This window comes from Parambassis ranga, chromosome 2, assembly GCF_900634625.1.
Source record: "Parambassis ranga chromosome 2, fParRan2.1, whole genome shotgun sequence".
Classification (NCBI taxonomy): domain Eukaryota; kingdom Metazoa; phylum Chordata; class Actinopteri; family Ambassidae; genus Parambassis; species Parambassis ranga.
The window spans coordinates 24,020,252-24,038,073 of record NC_041023.1 but is presented as its reverse complement, the minus strand read 5'-3'; the positions used below and the strand labels follow the sequence as shown (position 1 = coordinate 24,038,073).

At 43.6% G+C, this 17,822-nt stretch overlaps 3 protein-coding genes across 5 annotated transcripts; 2 read left to right on the top strand and 1 right to left on the bottom strand.

Moving 5' to 3' along the window:
* Nucleotides 1–982: 982 nt before the first annotated feature.
* arfgap3 (ADP-ribosylation factor GTPase activating protein 3) lies at nucleotides 983–7,320 on the top strand. Its single transcript, XM_028400066.1, has 16 exons — nucleotides 983–1,147; nucleotides 2,282–2,400; nucleotides 2,815–2,887; nucleotides 2,969–3,100; nucleotides 3,185–3,265; nucleotides 3,352–3,433; nucleotides 3,500–3,559; nucleotides 3,638–3,684; nucleotides 3,763–3,914; nucleotides 4,004–4,135; nucleotides 4,214–4,339; nucleotides 4,750–4,902; nucleotides 4,984–5,110; nucleotides 5,213–5,300; nucleotides 5,715–5,839; nucleotides 5,919–7,320. Exons 1-16 carry the CDS (start codon nucleotides 1,079–1,081, stop codon nucleotides 5,934–5,936), a joined length of 1,584 nt encoding a protein of 527 aa, XP_028255867.1. The 5' UTR covers nucleotides 983–1,078; the 3' UTR covers nucleotides 5,937–7,320.
* Nucleotides 7,321–8,497: 1,177 nt separating this feature from the next.
* On the top strand, nucleotides 8,498–12,006 carry ikbip (IKBKB interacting protein). Of its 3 annotated transcripts, XM_028400475.1 has the most exons (5): nucleotides 8,498–8,897; nucleotides 8,969–9,086; nucleotides 9,682–10,456; nucleotides 11,034–11,255; nucleotides 11,354–11,493. In XM_028400475.1, exons 1-4 carry the CDS (start codon nucleotides 8,710–8,712, stop codon nucleotides 11,249–11,251), a joined length of 1,299 nt encoding a protein of 432 aa, XP_028256276.1. In that variant the 5' UTR covers nucleotides 8,498–8,709; the 3' UTR covers nucleotides 11,252–11,255; nucleotides 11,354–11,493. The 3 variants fall into 3 exon arrangements, with proteins under 3 accessions (XP_028256276.1, XP_028256279.1, XP_028256277.1); XM_028400478.1 differs by lacking the exon at nucleotides 9,682–10,456 and having other exon boundaries at nucleotides 11,354–12,006; XM_028400476.1 differs by lacking the exons at nucleotides 11,034–11,255; nucleotides 11,354–11,493 and having other exon boundaries at nucleotides 9,682–11,024.
* Nucleotides 12,007–13,311: 1,305 nt separating this feature from the next.
* ckap4 (cytoskeleton associated protein 4) lies at nucleotides 13,312–16,638 on the bottom strand. The gene is made up of 2 exons (XM_028400474.1): nucleotides 16,213–16,638; nucleotides 13,312–14,848 (listed from the first exon to the last, which is right to left on the bottom strand). The coding sequence occupies exons 1-2, from the start codon at nucleotides 16,534–16,536 to the stop codon at nucleotides 13,637–13,639; spliced, it is 1,536 nt and encodes a 511-aa protein (XP_028256275.1). The 5' UTR covers nucleotides 16,537–16,638; the 3' UTR covers nucleotides 13,312–13,636.
* Nucleotides 16,639–17,822: the final 1,184 nt, after the last annotated feature.

The window sequence follows — 17,822 nt, the reverse complement described above, 5'->3', positions numbered from 1 at the left end:
CACGCGTGCTTTTTTTATTTTCCACTTGTTACGAGGCTGTGATTGAGAATCAGGTTGTACATTAATTGAATGTTTTATGGCAAATATCCCTTGAATCTGTTGTTTTGTTTGTAAATATGATTGACGTTTCCCCTCACAGGGGAGGAGGGGGCATTGAATTAATCAATACCATGTGAATAATTGGTAACTTTCTCCTGGGAGTGATGATATGTTTGGAATTTCTTGTTCATTACCTTAATACATATTTTAATCATCACAAATGATTATTTGATGCCTTCAACAGGAGACTTTTTTTGAAAGAAATGTTCTGCCATGTTTTCAGGGCGCATCGTTGTCAAAATGCAGCATCAACAGCTCTACTTGCACAGTAAGGTTTATAAATGTTGTCCCACACCATAATAAATGGATTTATTGGAAAGAATGCTTACGTTTCTCACTTAGAATGTCATGATTAAAATATCCTCATGATATGTTGAATACAAACACATATTATTGTGTAGTTCTGTTGTTTTCAGGCTCTTAAATGCCATTTTTCATTTTCAATAAAACTCCATGAACATAAAATAGAACAGATTACTCAGAACAACACACAAGAAAAGATAGAAAAACAATAAATGTTTTATTACATTAGAAACAAATACAAGTTAGCATTCATCACCATTACATTAAGGTTGCACAATATGTCATGAGAATGTTTGAATGTGTTCTATTAAAAAATAGAACACATTCAAATTAACTATTTTAAAAGGCTTATATAAAATTAATCAATACATTAATTGGAATTTGAATTCAGTAAAAAAATGTATCGTTATTATTAATGAACATGTAAAATGTTTGTATTTTCATGCATTTCTTCACAGAAATAAAAATCTCAGCTGTAGCCTCTTATTATATAAATAAACTATATTACCCAGAAACCCCCTGCTACAATAACACAAACACGTGTCCCTTTCAGCCAATCAGACGCCGACTATGATGTTTTCCTACTGACGTGTCCGCACTGGGTTATTATCGAGGAAAAACAGTGTTTGGTGCTGTTCCTTCAGTCACCAGACAGGTATTACCAACAGGTAGAACAATGGCAGAACCCAGCAAACAGGACATTTCTGCTATTTTCAAGCGACTTCGCTCCATTCCGACGAATAAGGTGAGAATTTTAAAAAAGGCAGACGGCGTCTGTTTTTCGAGGAAGTCGGCTGAACTATTAAACATCATGACACGTCGCACTTTGCTGGAACGTCGAGGCTGGTGTCAACTTACCAGCGTGTATTTAATAATTATTTGATGTGTGTCATGTTGGAAAAACAAGTCGTACACGTGTGTTCTGGTAACATCTGAGAGAGAATAAACTGTTGGAAAACTTGTAGTTTGACGGAACGTTAGCTAACAAGCTGGCAGCCTTAGCTAGCTTCAATTTGACAGTTGACATTAGCCATGTTTGTTTAGGCTCCTCTCAGATTAATGTACAGACATCCTTTATGATAAGAATGTCTGTTTACAGCCTACTGCGCTGCTGTTATAAGCTAATTTCATAATTTCATGGAAACAATACCGCCTCGCAAACAGCTGTTTGAATCATCATCAGCAGCAGCAGCTGTGGAGCTAATTATCAACAACAGCATTTTGTTTAACCTGATACTAACCGCACTGTTTGCTTCCACGTCTGTGTCATTGATCTAAAATGTTTTGTGTAAGTTCACACAACTTATCTCTGTAGAAAACACTGCTGTATTTCATTCCTTAGCTTTAAACTGTAGATTTTACAGAATTTTAGCAGCATTTCACATCAATACATTAACCTTATAATGACAAAAACAAAAAAGTCTTCTACTCCTTCCTGTTGACTTGCTGGTATAAGTGGAAATTATGTTTAAAAAATGTCAAAACTACATTAATTTAGCATTTGTTCATCTGATTTCATTTTGAATATTGAAAAATATTATTTTTTGTTTTAATGTATCTTAAAAAATGAAATAAGGCATACCTTTTTCATTAAATTTGGCTTCTTTGTGTTTATATTAATATTTCATTTTTAAAAATTCACAGCCTTCATTTAGTATGACCAATTTCAAGCTAAATTTTGCTAGTATATATTTAAAAAATCACCTTCATAAAAAGGCTTTAAATGCAAAAGACAGAAGAGTGTCTGATGATAATGATAAATAAAAAAATTAGTTCATAGTAATATTGTAATGACACGCAAAGTTGATACATCCCTTAAAATGCTACTGTGTTGATGGTCCTAAATGTGCATTGTGTGTTTTTGCTCTGCATCCCTCAGGTTTGCTTTGACTGCTCTGCTAAAAACCCCAGCTGGGCCAGCATCACCTATGGGGTGTTCCTGTGTATAGATTGCTCTGGGACTCACAGGTCTCTGGGGGTGCACCTGTCCTTTATTAGGTAAGTCAGGACTTATTTATATAGTGCTTTTTAAAGCAAAATGGTCATCACAATGGAAGATTTTCAGAAATTTCAGAGTCCAGGATGCACCAGTCAAACACACATGACCTGATCGGTTTAATATTTAATGACCCAGACAGTCCTTGTGTCTTTATGTAGCAGAAAGCAGCATTTTTAAAAATACAGACAATTCAGTCATAGGACACTTTATTAGAGGCAGGCGGGATTGAACCAGCAATCTTGTGATCATTTAGCCAGACTCTTGTTGTCATCAGCTTAGACTGTTATCTCAGTGGTTCCTTGCAGGATGAATCAAAGCCTGGAAAGATGGATTATCATGTGAGCTTGTGATCTCAAAAGACTCCAACTGCCTCAAGAGCTCCTCTACACCCTGACTCTGTTGTGCTTCCCCAGGTCCACTGAGCTGGATTTTAATTGGTCCTGGTTCCAGCTGAGATGTATGCAAGTGGGAGGAAACGCTGTTGCAGTGAGTACAAGCAGAGCCCCCACACTACATGACACACACATGATTTATCTTCATGTTTGTGTTTCTGACCTTCCGTTACAGATTGCGTTTTTCAGTCAACACGGTTGCACAGCCAGCGCTGCTAACGCCAAGTACAACAGCCGAGCCGCCCAGCTGTACAGAGAGAAGATAAAGACTTTAGCCACACAAGCTACCAGGAGTCACGGCACTGAGGTTCAACGCACTCACAGGTTTCTCCACAGACTGTAAAACAGGCTCGGACAGTAAATTCAGATTTTTTTTTCTCCTCCTCCACAGCTGTGGCTCGAAAGTCAGGGTCCTCTCTCCCCAACATCACCAGAGGACAAGCAGGTGGATTTCTTCAGCATGCATTCACAGGTAGAGGAGTTTGTTTGCACCCACAAGCCGTCCGTTGTGTGTGAGCATCAGGTTTTTTCACTATGTGTGTCTTTTTTTTTGTGCAGCCCGTTCCTGAAATTCTGAACATGGCCAAAATGAGCCTCAGCTCTTCATCAGAGAAGCCGGTGACAAACGAGGACCAGAACGGTATGCAGGGTTACTGCTAAAGATCACATTATGACTCAGTCTCATTACATGTTCATACACTTACAGGTAATGTAGAGGAGGGCCCGAGTGTGGAAATGCTGAGCGTTTCTCCAAAAGCAAATCCAGGTTTGTTTATGTTCTTCACCCTTCACTTCAGAACATCTGACTTCAGCATGTAACGTTACCGTCCATCACTTTTTCCAGAGCCTTCCTCTCTCCTCAAGAAGAAGCCAGCAGCCGCCAAGAAAATGGTATGTACCAAAGTCATACAATGTTTGTGTATTTGATGCAGGGCTGTGCACTCATAAAAAAACATGTCTTACTAACAGCTGGCCTCTAAGAAAGGCGGCCTGGGTGCTCAGAAGGTCAGCAGCCAGAGTTTCTCCGAGCTGGAGAAGAAGGCTCAGGCGGCCGACAAACTCAGAGAGAAAGAGGAGAGCTCTGCTGCTGCCAAGAAGACCGCTCCGTCCAACGAGTCCATGTGAGGAAAAAAGGAATCATTTTGGAAATGAAAGGTCAGGTTTCAGTCCATCAAAGAGGCTTACTGATCCTTCTGTTTTCTCCTCTCAGCGCTCCGTCTATGCGACTGGCCTATAAAGAAATTGAGCAGCAGAGGAAAATTGAGGAGCAGAAGCTGAAGGGATTAGAGGGCAAGAAGAGGGAGCAGGCTGAGAGGCTGGGCATGGGCCTGGGCATCAAGAGGTAAAAAAAGACTTCACAAATATGTTTTATATCCGTTTGCATCCTGCTGTCATCATGACTGTTTGCTTCTGTCTGCAGTGGAGTTTCTCACTCTGTGATGTCAGACATGCACATCATCCAGCAGGAGAATCCACTGGGAGCCAAAACCACCAAGGCACGACACTTTGCTGAGGAAGACGAGGACGAAGGGGCCTTCAGCTCCAGGTGAGACAAAGAATACTGTGCTTTTGAAGAAGTTTAAAGTCTCTTGGACTGAATGGACAGTTATGTCTACATCAGTGTCAAAGAGATTGTTGCTGAGCTCCTGCATCATGGAGGTCATAGTAGAGAATTTTATATAGTGTGAAGTATCTCAGACACTCTGGAAACTGGCAAAATGTCTTGAGAAAACTATGCTATGAGTCCAGTTGTTGCATCATGACCTTGGTGAATGAAAGTCTTCACCGACATCGTGAGGAGTCAGTGTCTGAATGAAGGCAGTACCTGCAAAAACGTGATCCAATGGAGCCAAAATGTGAATTCACTAATTAATACAGCAATAATTTAAACAGCTGTCATCATATTTTCTATAAGGGGCTCGATCAATAGGTATTGTCTGAACACTCTGTGTTTAGGATCATGTCCCGGTTTGAGGATCACACAGAGACCTCGGATCATTTCTCCTCTCGGTGGGTTGACAGCAGCGACGGAGGAGGCTGGATGAAAGAGAGCAAGAAACCAGAGCCGGACTTCTTCCTGTCCTCCTCCAGATCTTCTCTCGATGACAAGTAGGATGTTTTATTGTTTGTAGCACAGTGATCTCTGCACAGCTCATGGCTGTTGTATCTTAATTTGTTGTCTGTTACCAGGCGCACATCCAGGAGGAAACCAGAACCAGTACCTGTGTCTGACTCAGGAGAGGCCCGGAAAAAGTTTGGAGATGACGTCAAAGCCATCTCATCTGACATGTTCTTTGGAAAGCAAGACAACCCTGAGGTACAGAATCAGAACATGTGCCAAACATCAGTAGCATCTGTGGTTATTTTTTGTAGTGTACATCACAGCATGTTCACATGTACACACATTTCTCTTCTGTAGTATGAGGCCAAAACACGCCTGGAGCGGTTTTCTGGGAGCTCCTCCATAAGTTCGGCTGACCTGTTTGATGATCCAAAAAAGCAGAGCGGTAAGACACAAAGAATTTTCACTGTCTCTGCGAAAAAAAAACATTTTTTATTTCTGTCCTGTTATGCTGTGAATTTATTTTAGCTGGAGTATTTAAAGACAAAGTTTGTGTTTGTGTCACAGGACAGACATGAATCTTAAGCAGTTTACCTCATAACCTCTAGGGGGCAGCCTCCAAAAGTGAGTTAGAGTTAGACCCCATAGACTCCCATGTTAAAATGTCCAACTTCACAGCAGACGTAAAACATGTTTATAGACCTGATAGATGGTCTCTGATCCCTGAGATTACTGTGCAGGTGGTGACTTCTTCTATAACTCACTCCATAATATTTAAGACCTTTAAGTCCCTGATTGAACACAACTTTGCAGATAGAATCATCATCATCCTCATCCTCTTATCTGCTTGTGCTCACAGCGAGTTCATATCGTCTGAGCAGCGTGCTGCCGAGTGCTCCCGACATGTCGCAGCTCAAACTCGGAGTCCGCTCAGTTGCTGGAAAACTGTCAGTAATGGCCAGTGGCGTGGTGAGCACAATTCAGGTCAGAAAAAAAACACACATCCAAGTGATATACTGTGTGTGTCTGCATCTTATTTTTAATATAATCTCTTTATTTTCAGGATCACTACAGTTCCTGAGTTGAGGTAACATTCCCAGTGAGTGATGGGAACTCATCGATCGATCCTTGGTCTGCAGGATTCACACCTGTATATATCTGCATCTAGTTTTTTATTAGATAATGTATATATATATATATATATATATATATATATATATATATATATATATATATATATATATATATATATGTATATGTATGTATATGTACACGTTACATCAAATGGAGAAAAGCACAATGTTTTCTCTGCAGACACTTTGAAGGGAGAAGCTTGTGTACAGTCTTTGGTTTACTGCTGTATGTAGCAGTGTGAGGAGGTGTGTGGTGGTGTGAAGGATTCCTTTAGTCCAGGTCATGTAGCTGGAGAACACACTCATCACGTGCACTCTGTAGTGTTGGTTTGTGCATTTTCTTTTTTTCATGCTGTTTTGAAAGTGTCCTTTCTGTCCCCAAAGTGCACTTATGTTTACTCGTCCACAACCAGGACCAAAAGATGATAACAAGCCCTCGGGGGATCTGATTCACTGTTTAGTTCCCAGTAAAGGACAAAGTTATGGTTGTTTTTGTAGGTGACGTAGTTACAAAAAAGACAAGAGGACATGCCGAAGCATAGCGTCTTTTTCCCAATATGGCAGTGCCCATAAATTTCTTTTGTACAGCCACATTGACACAGTTAGCTTAGCACAGCTATCTGACAAGCTAAATTCTAGAACTGCACTCAAGTTGAAACCATGGATACTTCTCTTTTTTACTGGTCGCCATTTTGGCTACATGGACAACTGACCAAATGTTTAAATGGTGAATCTATGTGTTAGTAATCTTGCTGTGTGAAACCACACTACCCTGTCTAAATTCACTCTGTGCTAGTACACAGTGAGGCTGAAATGAGGCCCGCTGGAGGTTAGCAGGTTCAAGCCAAGAAAAGAATTAAAAGGCCGACATGAATGAACACTTAAAATGATGAGGGTCAGAGCTGCTGCATGTTGTTATGTGTGGACAGACCCAGTTTGTAGTTTTATGCTAAGCTAAGCTAACTGGTGACTCTTGCAGACTGGCTGTACGTCTGTTCCTGCAGCTTCATTGCACCAAAATGAGTGCTTGTTGCTGCTTAGTTGCACTATTTGTTCCTAAAGGTTATGAAGAATATGGTGAATCTTGTGATAAACAGATTTATTGAATATTTAAAGTGGGTGCCTTCTGGGATGTTGTGGTTTAAATTGTGGTGAATTTGTAAATTTGAGGCTGTTGAAAGTGATTTAATGTTTTTTTTAAGCCTTTTACTTTAAAATGAATGTGAACAATCCCTTTAAAAGGTTTGTTTTATGTTTTTCAACATACTGCAAGGTCCATGTTAGCTTTCAATGGTGGGATGTTGGATTTGTTAATTAAAAGCAATAAAGACACAGGTTCATATCTGTACATGGGTTTGGTTTAAAAAAAAAAAACTTTGGATGCTAAGTATCATTAAAAAAAAAATCTTTATCTCATTTATCATAAAGGACTACCACAGGATGATGGTATAACTGAGCGGCTGCTTTAGAGGCAGAGTTGTACATCCTTCAGTGACCAAATATTTGTTTACTCCCATCTCTGTATGCCTTAACCCAAAGATCTCATCATACCGTGGAGTCATGTAGTAACTTTTTTTTCTATTTGCACATAATTTGTGAGACTTTGCACGTGGCAGCTTCTGCTTGGATGTACTGTAATCGTTGCCTCTCAGTTGATGATGTTATATTTTGTTGATCTTTGTAGGATTGTTTGCTGTTGAATATCGTTACATAGAAGAAAAGCAGCGTCTGTAATTTGCATGGCCTCCTGTAGCTCTCAGAATATAGATCCTGACAGTTGGGTAAAAAGCAGGCCGTGAACATCTACATATACAGTGCTGTATATGGCTTAAGATTTATAGAAAAGCCACCGATAATCAGATTTTGATCAGTTTTGACACCTAAAATGTAAGTGATTTTGAAAACATGCCAAATAAACGGCTTGTGCCTAAAATCTTTTGTCTCTTTCTCATTTTAGCCAAATCATTTTCCCATGATGCTTGTGTTCTTTTTAGCCATAAGGATGCACATCCTTACAAAACTTTGTTTTTAACCTTTACGATTTATTTATTAATTAAAAAAACATTTTGTGTTATTAATGTTAATTTTAGAGGTTTAAATATGAGAATATTCGGCTTTTATTTTTGCTTTATAAATTACTCTAATAACCAATAAACCGTCAAATGTATAAGCCAGTAATATTTCTGGCGATCGATGAATCAGCTGATCGATTAATAGCTCCGGCTCGATCCGCAGACATCATTAATCCTGGCAACCGCCTACGTGGCTGGCTGAGGCGTTTACGGCGCTTCCTGCTGTTCGGGAGTTTTTCAGGTGAACCCAGTTGCCGCGATGTTAAATATAACAGAAGACTTTACTTTATAACTAAGTCTATCCATGGCTCCATGGGGGTTAAAATTATGCCCACAGTCTTGGTTTGTCAGTGTTAAGCTGCAGTTTAGTTGCTAAACTAAACGCTAGTCATTGTTTTTACGAGGAGCTCCTAAAGGCATCATTTTTCCAAGGAGGAGAGAAGAGTTTGTAGCGGTGAACACGCAGGAAAAACACCGATAATTATAGTTTTTAAAGGCTATCTCTAACATTATGAATTTATCCACGAGGAAGGATTATTGTTTAATTTTGCATCGTAACGAATAGTTCATTAATTTTTGGAGTTTCTGCTCAGTTCCTTCAAAATAAACGCTAAAAAACTAACAAACGCGGTTTGTTTAGTGTACTAAAATGCCTGGAGAAGTGAAGCAGAGAAAGAAAACACCAAAACAAAGCGACGGAGTGTCAGACACGTCTTCTGCAAACGGCAAAGAGGAAGCACAAAGACTGAAGACGGAGGCCAGTAACACGTCTGCGGGTCTGGATGTGAGAAGTTTGATCTGCGTGTTGTCGCTGGCTGCGTGCGGGGCTCTGAGCTGGTCAGTCCACAGTTTAACATTCATGTCTTTTTAACTGTCTTCGCTCTAATGCGTGTCTTCCTGTGTTCCAGGGTGGTGCTGCAGCAGCATGAGAGATTTTCCCTGATTGAGGAAAAGTACAGATCCCTGCATGGAAAAGCTTCCAGTCTGTCCAACATGGAGGAGGAGATGGTGAAAGTCTCCAAAAAGGTGCGTTTGATTCACAGTGCAGCAGCTGCAGCACGTCTTTAAAGGGTCAATTCACACAATGTACACATTTTAAGGTTACTTTTCCATCTTTGTGGGTTCAGTATTTGAATTTACTGCCAGAAGTAATTATTTCACTGTATTCTCTTTAGAGTAACAGTTTAGTCTTTTTTCAGTAGTTTTTAAATCATAATTATTAAACTAATATTGAATATTGACTTTTTGATGTGTATTTTTTGGGGAAATGACCCTTTAAATTTGTGTTTTCTGCTTGCTTTAATTTGTAGCTGCACCGAGAGAATTGTCATTTTCAAAAGTTGAAGTTTTTTGATATTTTATTGTCATTAGAAGACATTCTGAATTGTTAAATTTAATTATTGGGAAAAGATCTTACACGTCATCCTGCACTGCCTCTAAGCAGGCAAGAGCAAAATGTTTGAAATCATTGCAAGTCTTCTACCAGGCTACATTTAGGAAACACACACACACAAACATAAGTTATTTCTGTCGTCTGTGCATGAGCGTCCTTTTCATATGAAAACTGAGGATCATAGAGCGCCCACAGAAACAGCCCTCCTGTTTTGTGTTGCGGCTGCAGCTTGCTGCCTCTGAGGACGACCTCCAGGAGGCGCTCTCAGCCGGCTCCTTGGCAACAAGACTCCAGCAGGACATCTCGACGCTCCATGCTGCCGTCACGGCGATGCAGGCCGATGAGAACTCCGCCTCCCGCGACCTGCAGGCTGTCAACGCGCACTTCCTCAACGTGACGGAGACGTGGCAGCAGCGGCTGGCGACGGTCACCTCTGACCTCACCACGCTCAAGGCCGAGTCCAGGGAGGCTCACGCTGGAGCCACTGAGCGCGTGAACGAGGCCGAGAGGAGGGCCCGGTCGCTGGCGGATAAGTTGAAGGAGCTGGAGGACAGCACCAAGAGAAACACCCGAGCTCTGGAGCGCACTGAGGAGGATGACGCCAAGCAAGCGCAGGACCAGCTGGACTGGAACACCAAGCAGATCCACAAGCTGGAAGAGCAGATCAGCATCCTCACCAAGACTGAGGCTGAGCTGAGCTCTCAGCTCCAGGAGCACATTCCACGGGCGCAGGAGTGTGAGGAGCATCTGCCACGGGTGGAGGAGGCGGTGCGCTCCATCCTGAGGCTGAGCGGCGACCTGAGCGCCGCGGAGAAAAGGCTGGAGGAGGTGACACTGCAGGTGTTCGGCACCGAGGACAGCATGCTGAAAGCCTTGAATGAAATCCTGGAGATCAGGCAGGAGCTGGACACCCTGCAGGCTCAAAACAGCATCCTGAAGATGAAGAACGAGTTGTCTGTGGTCAAGGAGGCGGTCCGTGAACTCACCATGGTGCTGAGGGAGGGTAGGGTGGAGAGCGAAACAGAAACTCAGGAGGATGAGAGATGGAAAGAGGAGGAGGAGTGGGAAGAATGGGAGAAAAATGGGCAGGAAGAAACAACTCCGCCTCCTCATGATGACCTCACAGAATGATGTCACCGAGGCGTTAACCATGTTCAGTATTTTGTACCTCACTGATGTCACATGAACTCAAGAATTCCTGCACTGTAATACACCAGTTTTTATAAAACTCACTGTTACACTCAGGCACTGATGCAGCTGTCAATGACTGATCAATAAGATGATTGATCCTGCGTCTCTGTTTTTTATCCAGCAAACAGTATTTTTAGATTTTAGATTTTTTTTTGGAGAAAAGATCGTCGATGAAACAACAAAATCAGTGATAACAAATATTATTATTGGCATTTTACCATATTTTTATATTTAAAATCACGGCAACCGTTTGTCACGGAGATTATTTAATAAAGTCACACTTCTTCTAGAAAATGTTTTTTATTGTATTATTTTTTCTGTTTTTTCTTACACACACACACACACACTTGTTGTGTCCGTCACTCCACACTCTGTGTGTTCTGTTTCAGTGTCAGAGTTTTCAGCTGATGCTGCAAAGTCTCGATGGTCAGCAGGGGGCGCTGCAGCCTCAGCTGGAGGCTGTGGAGCAGGATGTCAGTCGGCTGAAGGAGTGGGCGTCAGGGCTGACAGAGAAACGAGCTCAGCTTCAGAGCAGCCTGACTTCACTGCGAGACGCCGTGGGACAGATAGAAGAGCGCACCTTGGCCATCACCAAGGACTTCGCTAACAAGGTTTGTTGGATTAATAGTGACACCAGTGGCCATTCAGTAAACTGCAGTCAAAGGAGGAATCTGTGCATAAATTATTACCCTCCTCTGTTTACCTCTAGGTGGCGTCCGTGAGGACAGATGTGCGCAGGATGGACGGTCTGCGGTCCGAGTTGGAGTCCCTGCTGACCCAGATGGGGGATCTGGAAGTCAAGACGGCTCAGGTGGAGCGCAGCATGGTCAGACGCATTGGCGACGTGCTGGCCAGCAGCATCGACAGAGTGTCCGGCCTCCGAGCCGCCACCGACCGCAACGCCCAGGCTATCGATCAGCTCCGGAAACGCATCCCTGAACTCTCCACCGCCGACGTGCAGCTCTCAGAGCGCCTGAGGGAGCTGGAGAGCGGCCGGGCTCGTCTGATAAGGACGGTGACCTTCGCCGCTGACCTGAAACCAAAGGTGGCCGCCATCAAGAGAGACTTTGGAGGGTTTGAGCCTCAGCTGTCAGACTTGACTCTGCGGATCGGACGGCTGGCAGAAGATCTGACCAAAAGAGAGCAGGACATTGCTGAGCTGCGGCAGACGTTGGCTAACCTCACTGCTGTGGAGGGAGATTTAAGTGTCACAAGCAAACAGGTCAATGAAATAGCTGATTTATCTGATATTGGAGAGATGCACAGACAGACATGAAGCACAGACTGATTCGTTGCTCCCCCTGTCACACTGCTGTTAACTGAAACATATTGTTATGACCAATAAAACAAGCATGAACGTTTTCCATCGAAGCACAAAGCTGCTGAATTTGTAAGTATGTGAGCAATTTAACAGCCAGTCTGCCAACATTTCTGAAGGAGTGTGTGACCTGATGACAGTAGTTGGTGTGACACCCTGCAGGTGTCCTCCATCTCCACTTACACCTCCTCAGAGACTCCGCTCCTGACAAGACTTGAAATTCCTGTTTAAAGCAGAGCTACATGCAGAATGTGTTTCCCTTCCTTTTTGTGAAGTCGTACAACAGGTGTTGCACAAGGAAGCAGCTTTCTGCAGAACACCTGGAAAAGAGTCATAATTATCTGTCAGAATGAAAGACTTCAGTGTGCAGTGAATATGTAACATGCTGCTTAAAGGTTTACTGAGTCATCCATCTGAACAAGCTTTGTCCTGTACTACAAGGTCACAGGGGAGGGGGGCTGGAGTCTACCCTAGCTGGGTGCCGGGTACACCCAGGTCGTAGATCCCCACTTAACATGCACATCTTTGGCATTTGGGAAGCACCAGATCTCCCAGGTCACAGACTAGCTGACACGGGAGACCATGGACAAGATCCAAGTTTTAGACATGTCTAGAGGTGGATCCTTCTGTAGCTACTAGAAACCATGGACGAGAGAGACTCCATCACTCTAACCAAAGAACAAAGACACTCCAGGTTTAGAGGGAAGCAGATCAGTGAGGCCTGCATGAAGGTGACTGCCTGTTTTCTGAGTGCTGCTGGGTCTCTCTCTGAGATAGCTGTCGTCACCCTGTTCTTACTATGTCTCCACTCTTATGTTAGCTAATGCTAACATTGCTACACAACACAAAAATGCATATGTGTTTGTCACATATCCTGTCCAGGGTGTACCCAGCCTCTCACACATAGATAGCTGGGATAGGCTCCAGCCCCCCATGACCCTGCACTGGACAGGATGAAGCGGGTTCAGATAATTGATGGATGGATGGATGTTTGTCACATTGTATTTATGCACTCTGCCGTCTAACATTGGGCTATTACGAAGCTGAGCTTGTAGTAATGTTAGCATTAGCTAACATATATATGGAGAGAAAGTACAGTCAAAGTTCCGCTTTTGACCATTGTGTCGTGTGGCCCTTCCCAGCCACCATAGAGGTGACACAGTACTGGTCCATATACTTTGTGACAGCCAAACAAAAGTCAATTGTTGCTAAGTGTCGCTTTGGGTTTTACTTTTCAGCCCTTACTCTGGATCAGTTTTCAGCCCCACCCATCATGATGTAACAGTAAAAGCTTCAGCTGAGCCGAAGCCAGAAATCAGAACATCATAAAGATCACACCCAAAACTGAGTCCTCCTCACAACATTGTTTTTATTCTTATAAAACAAACCTCATCATTTAGTGAGTAAACAAAGATGTGCTCAAAATGAGCTTATTACTGCATTTTGGTTTAAAAGAAAAAGTCTAAAATAATTAAAAAATAACAGTACAGTGCAGAGTGAGTGTGGGTTTGAATTCACAGATCAGCAGTCCGACTCTCTGTCCATCTCCAACATTTTTTTGCGTGTGTGCAACATCATGACGACAACAATTGAGGAATAATTCTTCATAAAACAGGAGCAGTGGGTGTTTTTGACCCCTTTGGATTCTTTCTCGGCATCCTGATGTGAAGCCTCCTACTCCTCCTGCTTGTCTTTGGTCAGGCCTGCGAGTTCCTCTGTGGTTCTCAGCAGAGCTTCCTGTAGAGCAGCGATTGCCTCATCATGGCCTTCGAGCTTCGCCGTTTTGCTTTCCAGACCAGCGACCGTCTCTCTCAGGCTCTCCAGCTGCTCGGGTTTCAATCTGCTGCCGCCGTCCTCCAGAGCGGCCAGCCTGGTCTTCAGATCCTCCACCTGCTGGTCCAGGCTGAAGTCATTTGATCCGAGATTTGTCTGGGATTCACCCAGAGCGGCTACACTGGACTGGAGCTCCTCCACGGTGCTCTTCAGCTCATCCAGCTCCTGCTGCCTGTCAGTTGTGGCTTTCTGCACAGCCTCCTCCTGTGCAGTCAGACTTCCCTCGTGTGTTTCATATTTGCCGATCAGTGATTCCACTTTGGCTGCAATGTCTGACACCGACTCAGACAGTGAATCCCTGTTGTCCTCGGATGCTTTTACTCTAGCTTCAAGGTCCTCTGATTGTTTTTGGGCCTGAGTGGCCGCTGCGTTCACCTGCTTGTCTACGTTGCGAACAGCTTCCATCGCTTGCTCCACGCCACCCTCCAGTGTCACGGCTTTATTCTTCAGAATCTGAACGTCAGCCTCTGCCGCAGACAGGACCTCCCTCAGACTGCCTGTGGTCTCCTGCATTACTGACCTCACGGATTGTACTTCCTGAGACAGTGAGGCCACTTCCTGGTTTCGAGTCTGGAGCTCCTCCCTCACAGCATTGATCTGCTGCCTGAGTGAATCGGCTGAAGAGTCCTCGGCCTCTTTGGCCATTTTGAGTTCAGCCACAGCATCAACGATGGCGGACAGCTCTTGTTTGATGAGCGCTGGGTCCTCCATGTCGCCCAGGCGGGCCTTGAGGTCAGCTAGCTGGCTCTGTGCCTCACCCTGAGCTTCGGTGAACTCTGCCACACTGGCTGCGATGGACTGGCTCACCTCAGCCAAGCGCTCCTCCACAGTCTTTTCCAAGGAGGAGAAGTCCTTCTCCCGGGCCTCCTTCACCTCGTTGATGCCCTGTGAAAGGTCTCTGAGGAGATTGTTCTGGAGCTTCTGGAGGGCTTCCTCCACCCTCCTTGTCTCCACCTCGCCCCTCTTCATCCGGGTCACTGCCCCCTCCAGCTCCACCCGTGTGATGCCCAGTGATGACTCCAGCCCATCCACAACACTCTTCAGAGACTCCACCTGTGCAACACATGAAGACAAACAGGAATCAAACATATGCCTCCATCTGAAGAACTGCAGTTCCCATGTTGTCAGAGACTCCCAGATGGACTTAAAGCAGCTCCTCAGAAACCTGCGGGTGACATCATGGATGGTTTGTTTACATCATGGACAGTTTATAAATGTGGGACAGAGCACCTGTGATGTCACCTGCAGGTTTCTGTGGGAGGTTGTGGCCCTGTTGGCAGCATCACAGTCCACGTAAACTCCAAATACAGGCAAAGAGGTGGAGTAAAAGTGGAACTGAGGCCGGCAGGCAGTGTTCCTGTCACTCAAAGTCTGTGTCATTTTAAGTTCTAACATAATTAAGTTTGTTTGTGCAGGCTGTAAATATGTATTTCTGCTGTAAAGATGGACATTTTAAGGTTTATGGGCAATTACTCACTTTTGAAGCCAGCCCCTAGAGGCTGCGAGGTGAACTGCAGTTTTTAACGTATAGTCTTGCTGCTGGAGTTACATACAGTGTGTAGCTGTCATGCTCATGTTTTTTTTAATGCAGTCTCTCAGATTATCTATTAATTAATTCTGACAAAACTTCACACACAGTCACCTAATGAGATATGTCTATCCACGATGGTAAAAGTCATCTTCACTGTAACATCCTGACATCTGTTTTACCCTTATTTTAGAGTCATGGCATGCAGCCTGACTGTGCCATAGAAAAGACTTCTCATAGAAAAGTTCTCATTCTTGAGCTTTGTCAAATCCATCCAGATGTATTCATCTGGTCAGGATGGTTGTGCAGCATGGCTCAAATCTCAGAAAGACCCTTTAATATGACTCTGAATTGAGATTATTTAATCATAATACCACCCAACCAAACTTTTCTCTACTCTGTAATGAGCACACACTCCTTGTAGTGGCTGACTTGGGAACACTTTGGCTAGTGTTCTCTGAATATGGCCTCCCATTGAAAGAGTTGAAGCAGTAAACCTTTGCAGCTCAGTGAAGAACATGCGAAGAGAAGGACGGTGCAGCAGCCTGGGTGGAATTTAAATTGCTTTTACACAGTAAAAGAAAATCTTCACAGGAATGAGGAACAAATGAATTAAAGGTAGGACCGGCATCCATATGAGCATGACGCTGATTACAGACACATCCTCATATCTTTATCAGGGTGTTTACATAGAAATACTGAACAGGAGCACACAGTGGAAATCAGGACTTCTATCTTCCCTGCCCTGACTTTGCAGCTTCACACAACCCCCAATAAAGTACACGGATGCTGGTGTAATTGCTCTCACACATGTTTACCAGCAACAAACAGCTGAAAACTTCCTCACAAAGTTCTGCAGCTTGCTCCACTCTTTCATTGACTCTCCTACCTGTTGGACGACACTCTCCATTTTGCTGCTCAACTCCGCGTTCTGCCGCGCTCTCTCCTCATGTTTTGCATTTGTCTGATGGATTTCCTCCACCACTTGTTGCAGATAAAAAGCAGCGAAGCCTGCAGCACCGATAATCGCGATATAAAACACGGAGGTGACAATCAGCCCCAGACAGCCGCCTGACCGTGGCCCCTGAGGTCCGGGGCCGCTGCTCACCCCGTTACTGCCGCCGCTGCTCTTTTGGCTCTTCCTCGACGCATCCTCCTGGCTGCTGCTGGACGCAGCGCTCTTGTCGCTGTTCTTTCTGTTTTTCGCAGTCATTGTCAGCGCAGTGTGAGCAGTGTGTGCGAGTGTGTGAGGGGCAGAGTGAGGCTGCTTTTTGCAGTCGTGGATGGAGAGAGAGGCTTTTCCAGTCCTGGCCCACTGGCTGGTCCAGCAGCGTATCAGGGAGCGCGTCGTGTCTTTCCACGGGGCTTTTTGCGTTGAGGTATGCGGATGGGGGCTGTCCCATGTTTTACTCAGGACTCGGTGTGGGTCTTGAAGCAGCAAACAATGAATGATTTGTGCTGTATACTCTTACAGTTGCAATTATGTTGTTTATCTTTGCGTCCGGACCTTAACTTTCCCTCAGACACCCAAAGATAAGAAACCGATTTAAAGTTTGTCTCACTATTCCCACACATCTCTGAGGTCGATCTCTGCAATCATATAAAAGTCCTAAGTGTTGCTTTTTTAAAATTACAATTAAGGTAGAATTATGAATAATTTACACAGCAGAGAGGAACAGGGCGCTTCTGTTGGCACACATCTGTCTGGTAATGTGTGTGTTATTGACTTAGATGGCGAGTTATTACTCTGACTCATATATTATTAGCTCCTCCGAGCTGATGCAAACGTTGCTGTGCAGGGAGGGGCCCTAACGTCCCCCAACCTCGCTCCTCCTTTCATACGTGGCAGCTGCGGTCTCTGCGCTCCATGCTGTCACATCCAGCAGCACATCAGCGGAGTCACAGCTTCCACGTCCACAGACTGAGAAAATAAAACCTGCAAACATCAACTCCTTTATGAAGAATTAGCCTTTTTTATTCCAATAAAACACATTTTATCAGTATATAATTTAAAATAATGCAGTTTTTTAGGTAACGTATGCTTACATCAACTAAAGCCTTGTCTGTAAAGAGAACTGCATGCATACAATCTCAGGAAAATGACAGTTTGTAGCCCGTAAAGAAGGAAGAGAAGCAGACAATGTTTCATTTCCTTGGTTTGAACACTAGATGTCACTAAGAGAGCGTTTAACTACAGACAATAATTATGACTAATTCAGCAACAGTAACTGAATTATAATGTTGTGTGTATACTTTCCCACAATGTATAACTTAATATGCTTTTCAATACAAAAATACATAGATTTATGTTTGCACATATTTGTTTTAAACCATTCTTATTTACAGCCTTCTGAGACGTTCATGTTTTATGCAACAAATTTAAATGAAACATCTAGGACAAACTATGGCGAAACTATGTATTCATTTATAAAACAATACGAAAACAGAATGGGTAGAAAAAAAACGAACATGTCAAAGTTGCATTCAAGTGCCTGATGA

Coding starts and splice junctions, on each gene's coding strand:
- arfgap3 (XM_028400066.1), top strand. CDS start 1,079: ATGGCAGAACCCAGCAAACAGGACATTTCTGCTATTTTCAAGCGACTT. Junction 4,136..4,213: donor ATGGGCCTGGGCATCAAGAG/GTAAAAAAAGAC, acceptor TTCTGTCTGCAG/TGGAGTTTCTCACTCTGTGA. Junction 5,111..5,212: donor GAAAGCAAGACAACCCTGAG/GTACAGAATCAG, acceptor TCTCTTCTGTAG/TATGAGGCCAAAACACGCCT.
- ikbip (XM_028400475.1), top strand. CDS start 8,710: ATGCCTGGAGAAGTGAAGCAGAGAAAGAAAACACCAAAACAAAGCGAC. Junction 8,898..8,968: donor GCGTGCGGGGCTCTGAGCTG/GTCAGTCCACAG, acceptor CCTGTGTTCCAG/GGTGGTGCTGCAGCAGCATG. Junction 9,087..9,681: donor TGGTGAAAGTCTCCAAAAAG/GTGCGTTTGATT, acceptor TTGCGGCTGCAG/CTTGCTGCCTCTGAGGACGA.
- ckap4 (XM_028400474.1), bottom strand. CDS start 16,536: ATGACTGCGAAAAACAGAAAGAACAGCGACAAGAGCGCTGCGTCCAGC. Junction 14,849..16,212: donor TGGAGAGTGTCGTCCAACAG/GTAGGAGAGTCA, acceptor TGTGTTGCACAG/GTGGAGTCTCTGAAGAGTGT.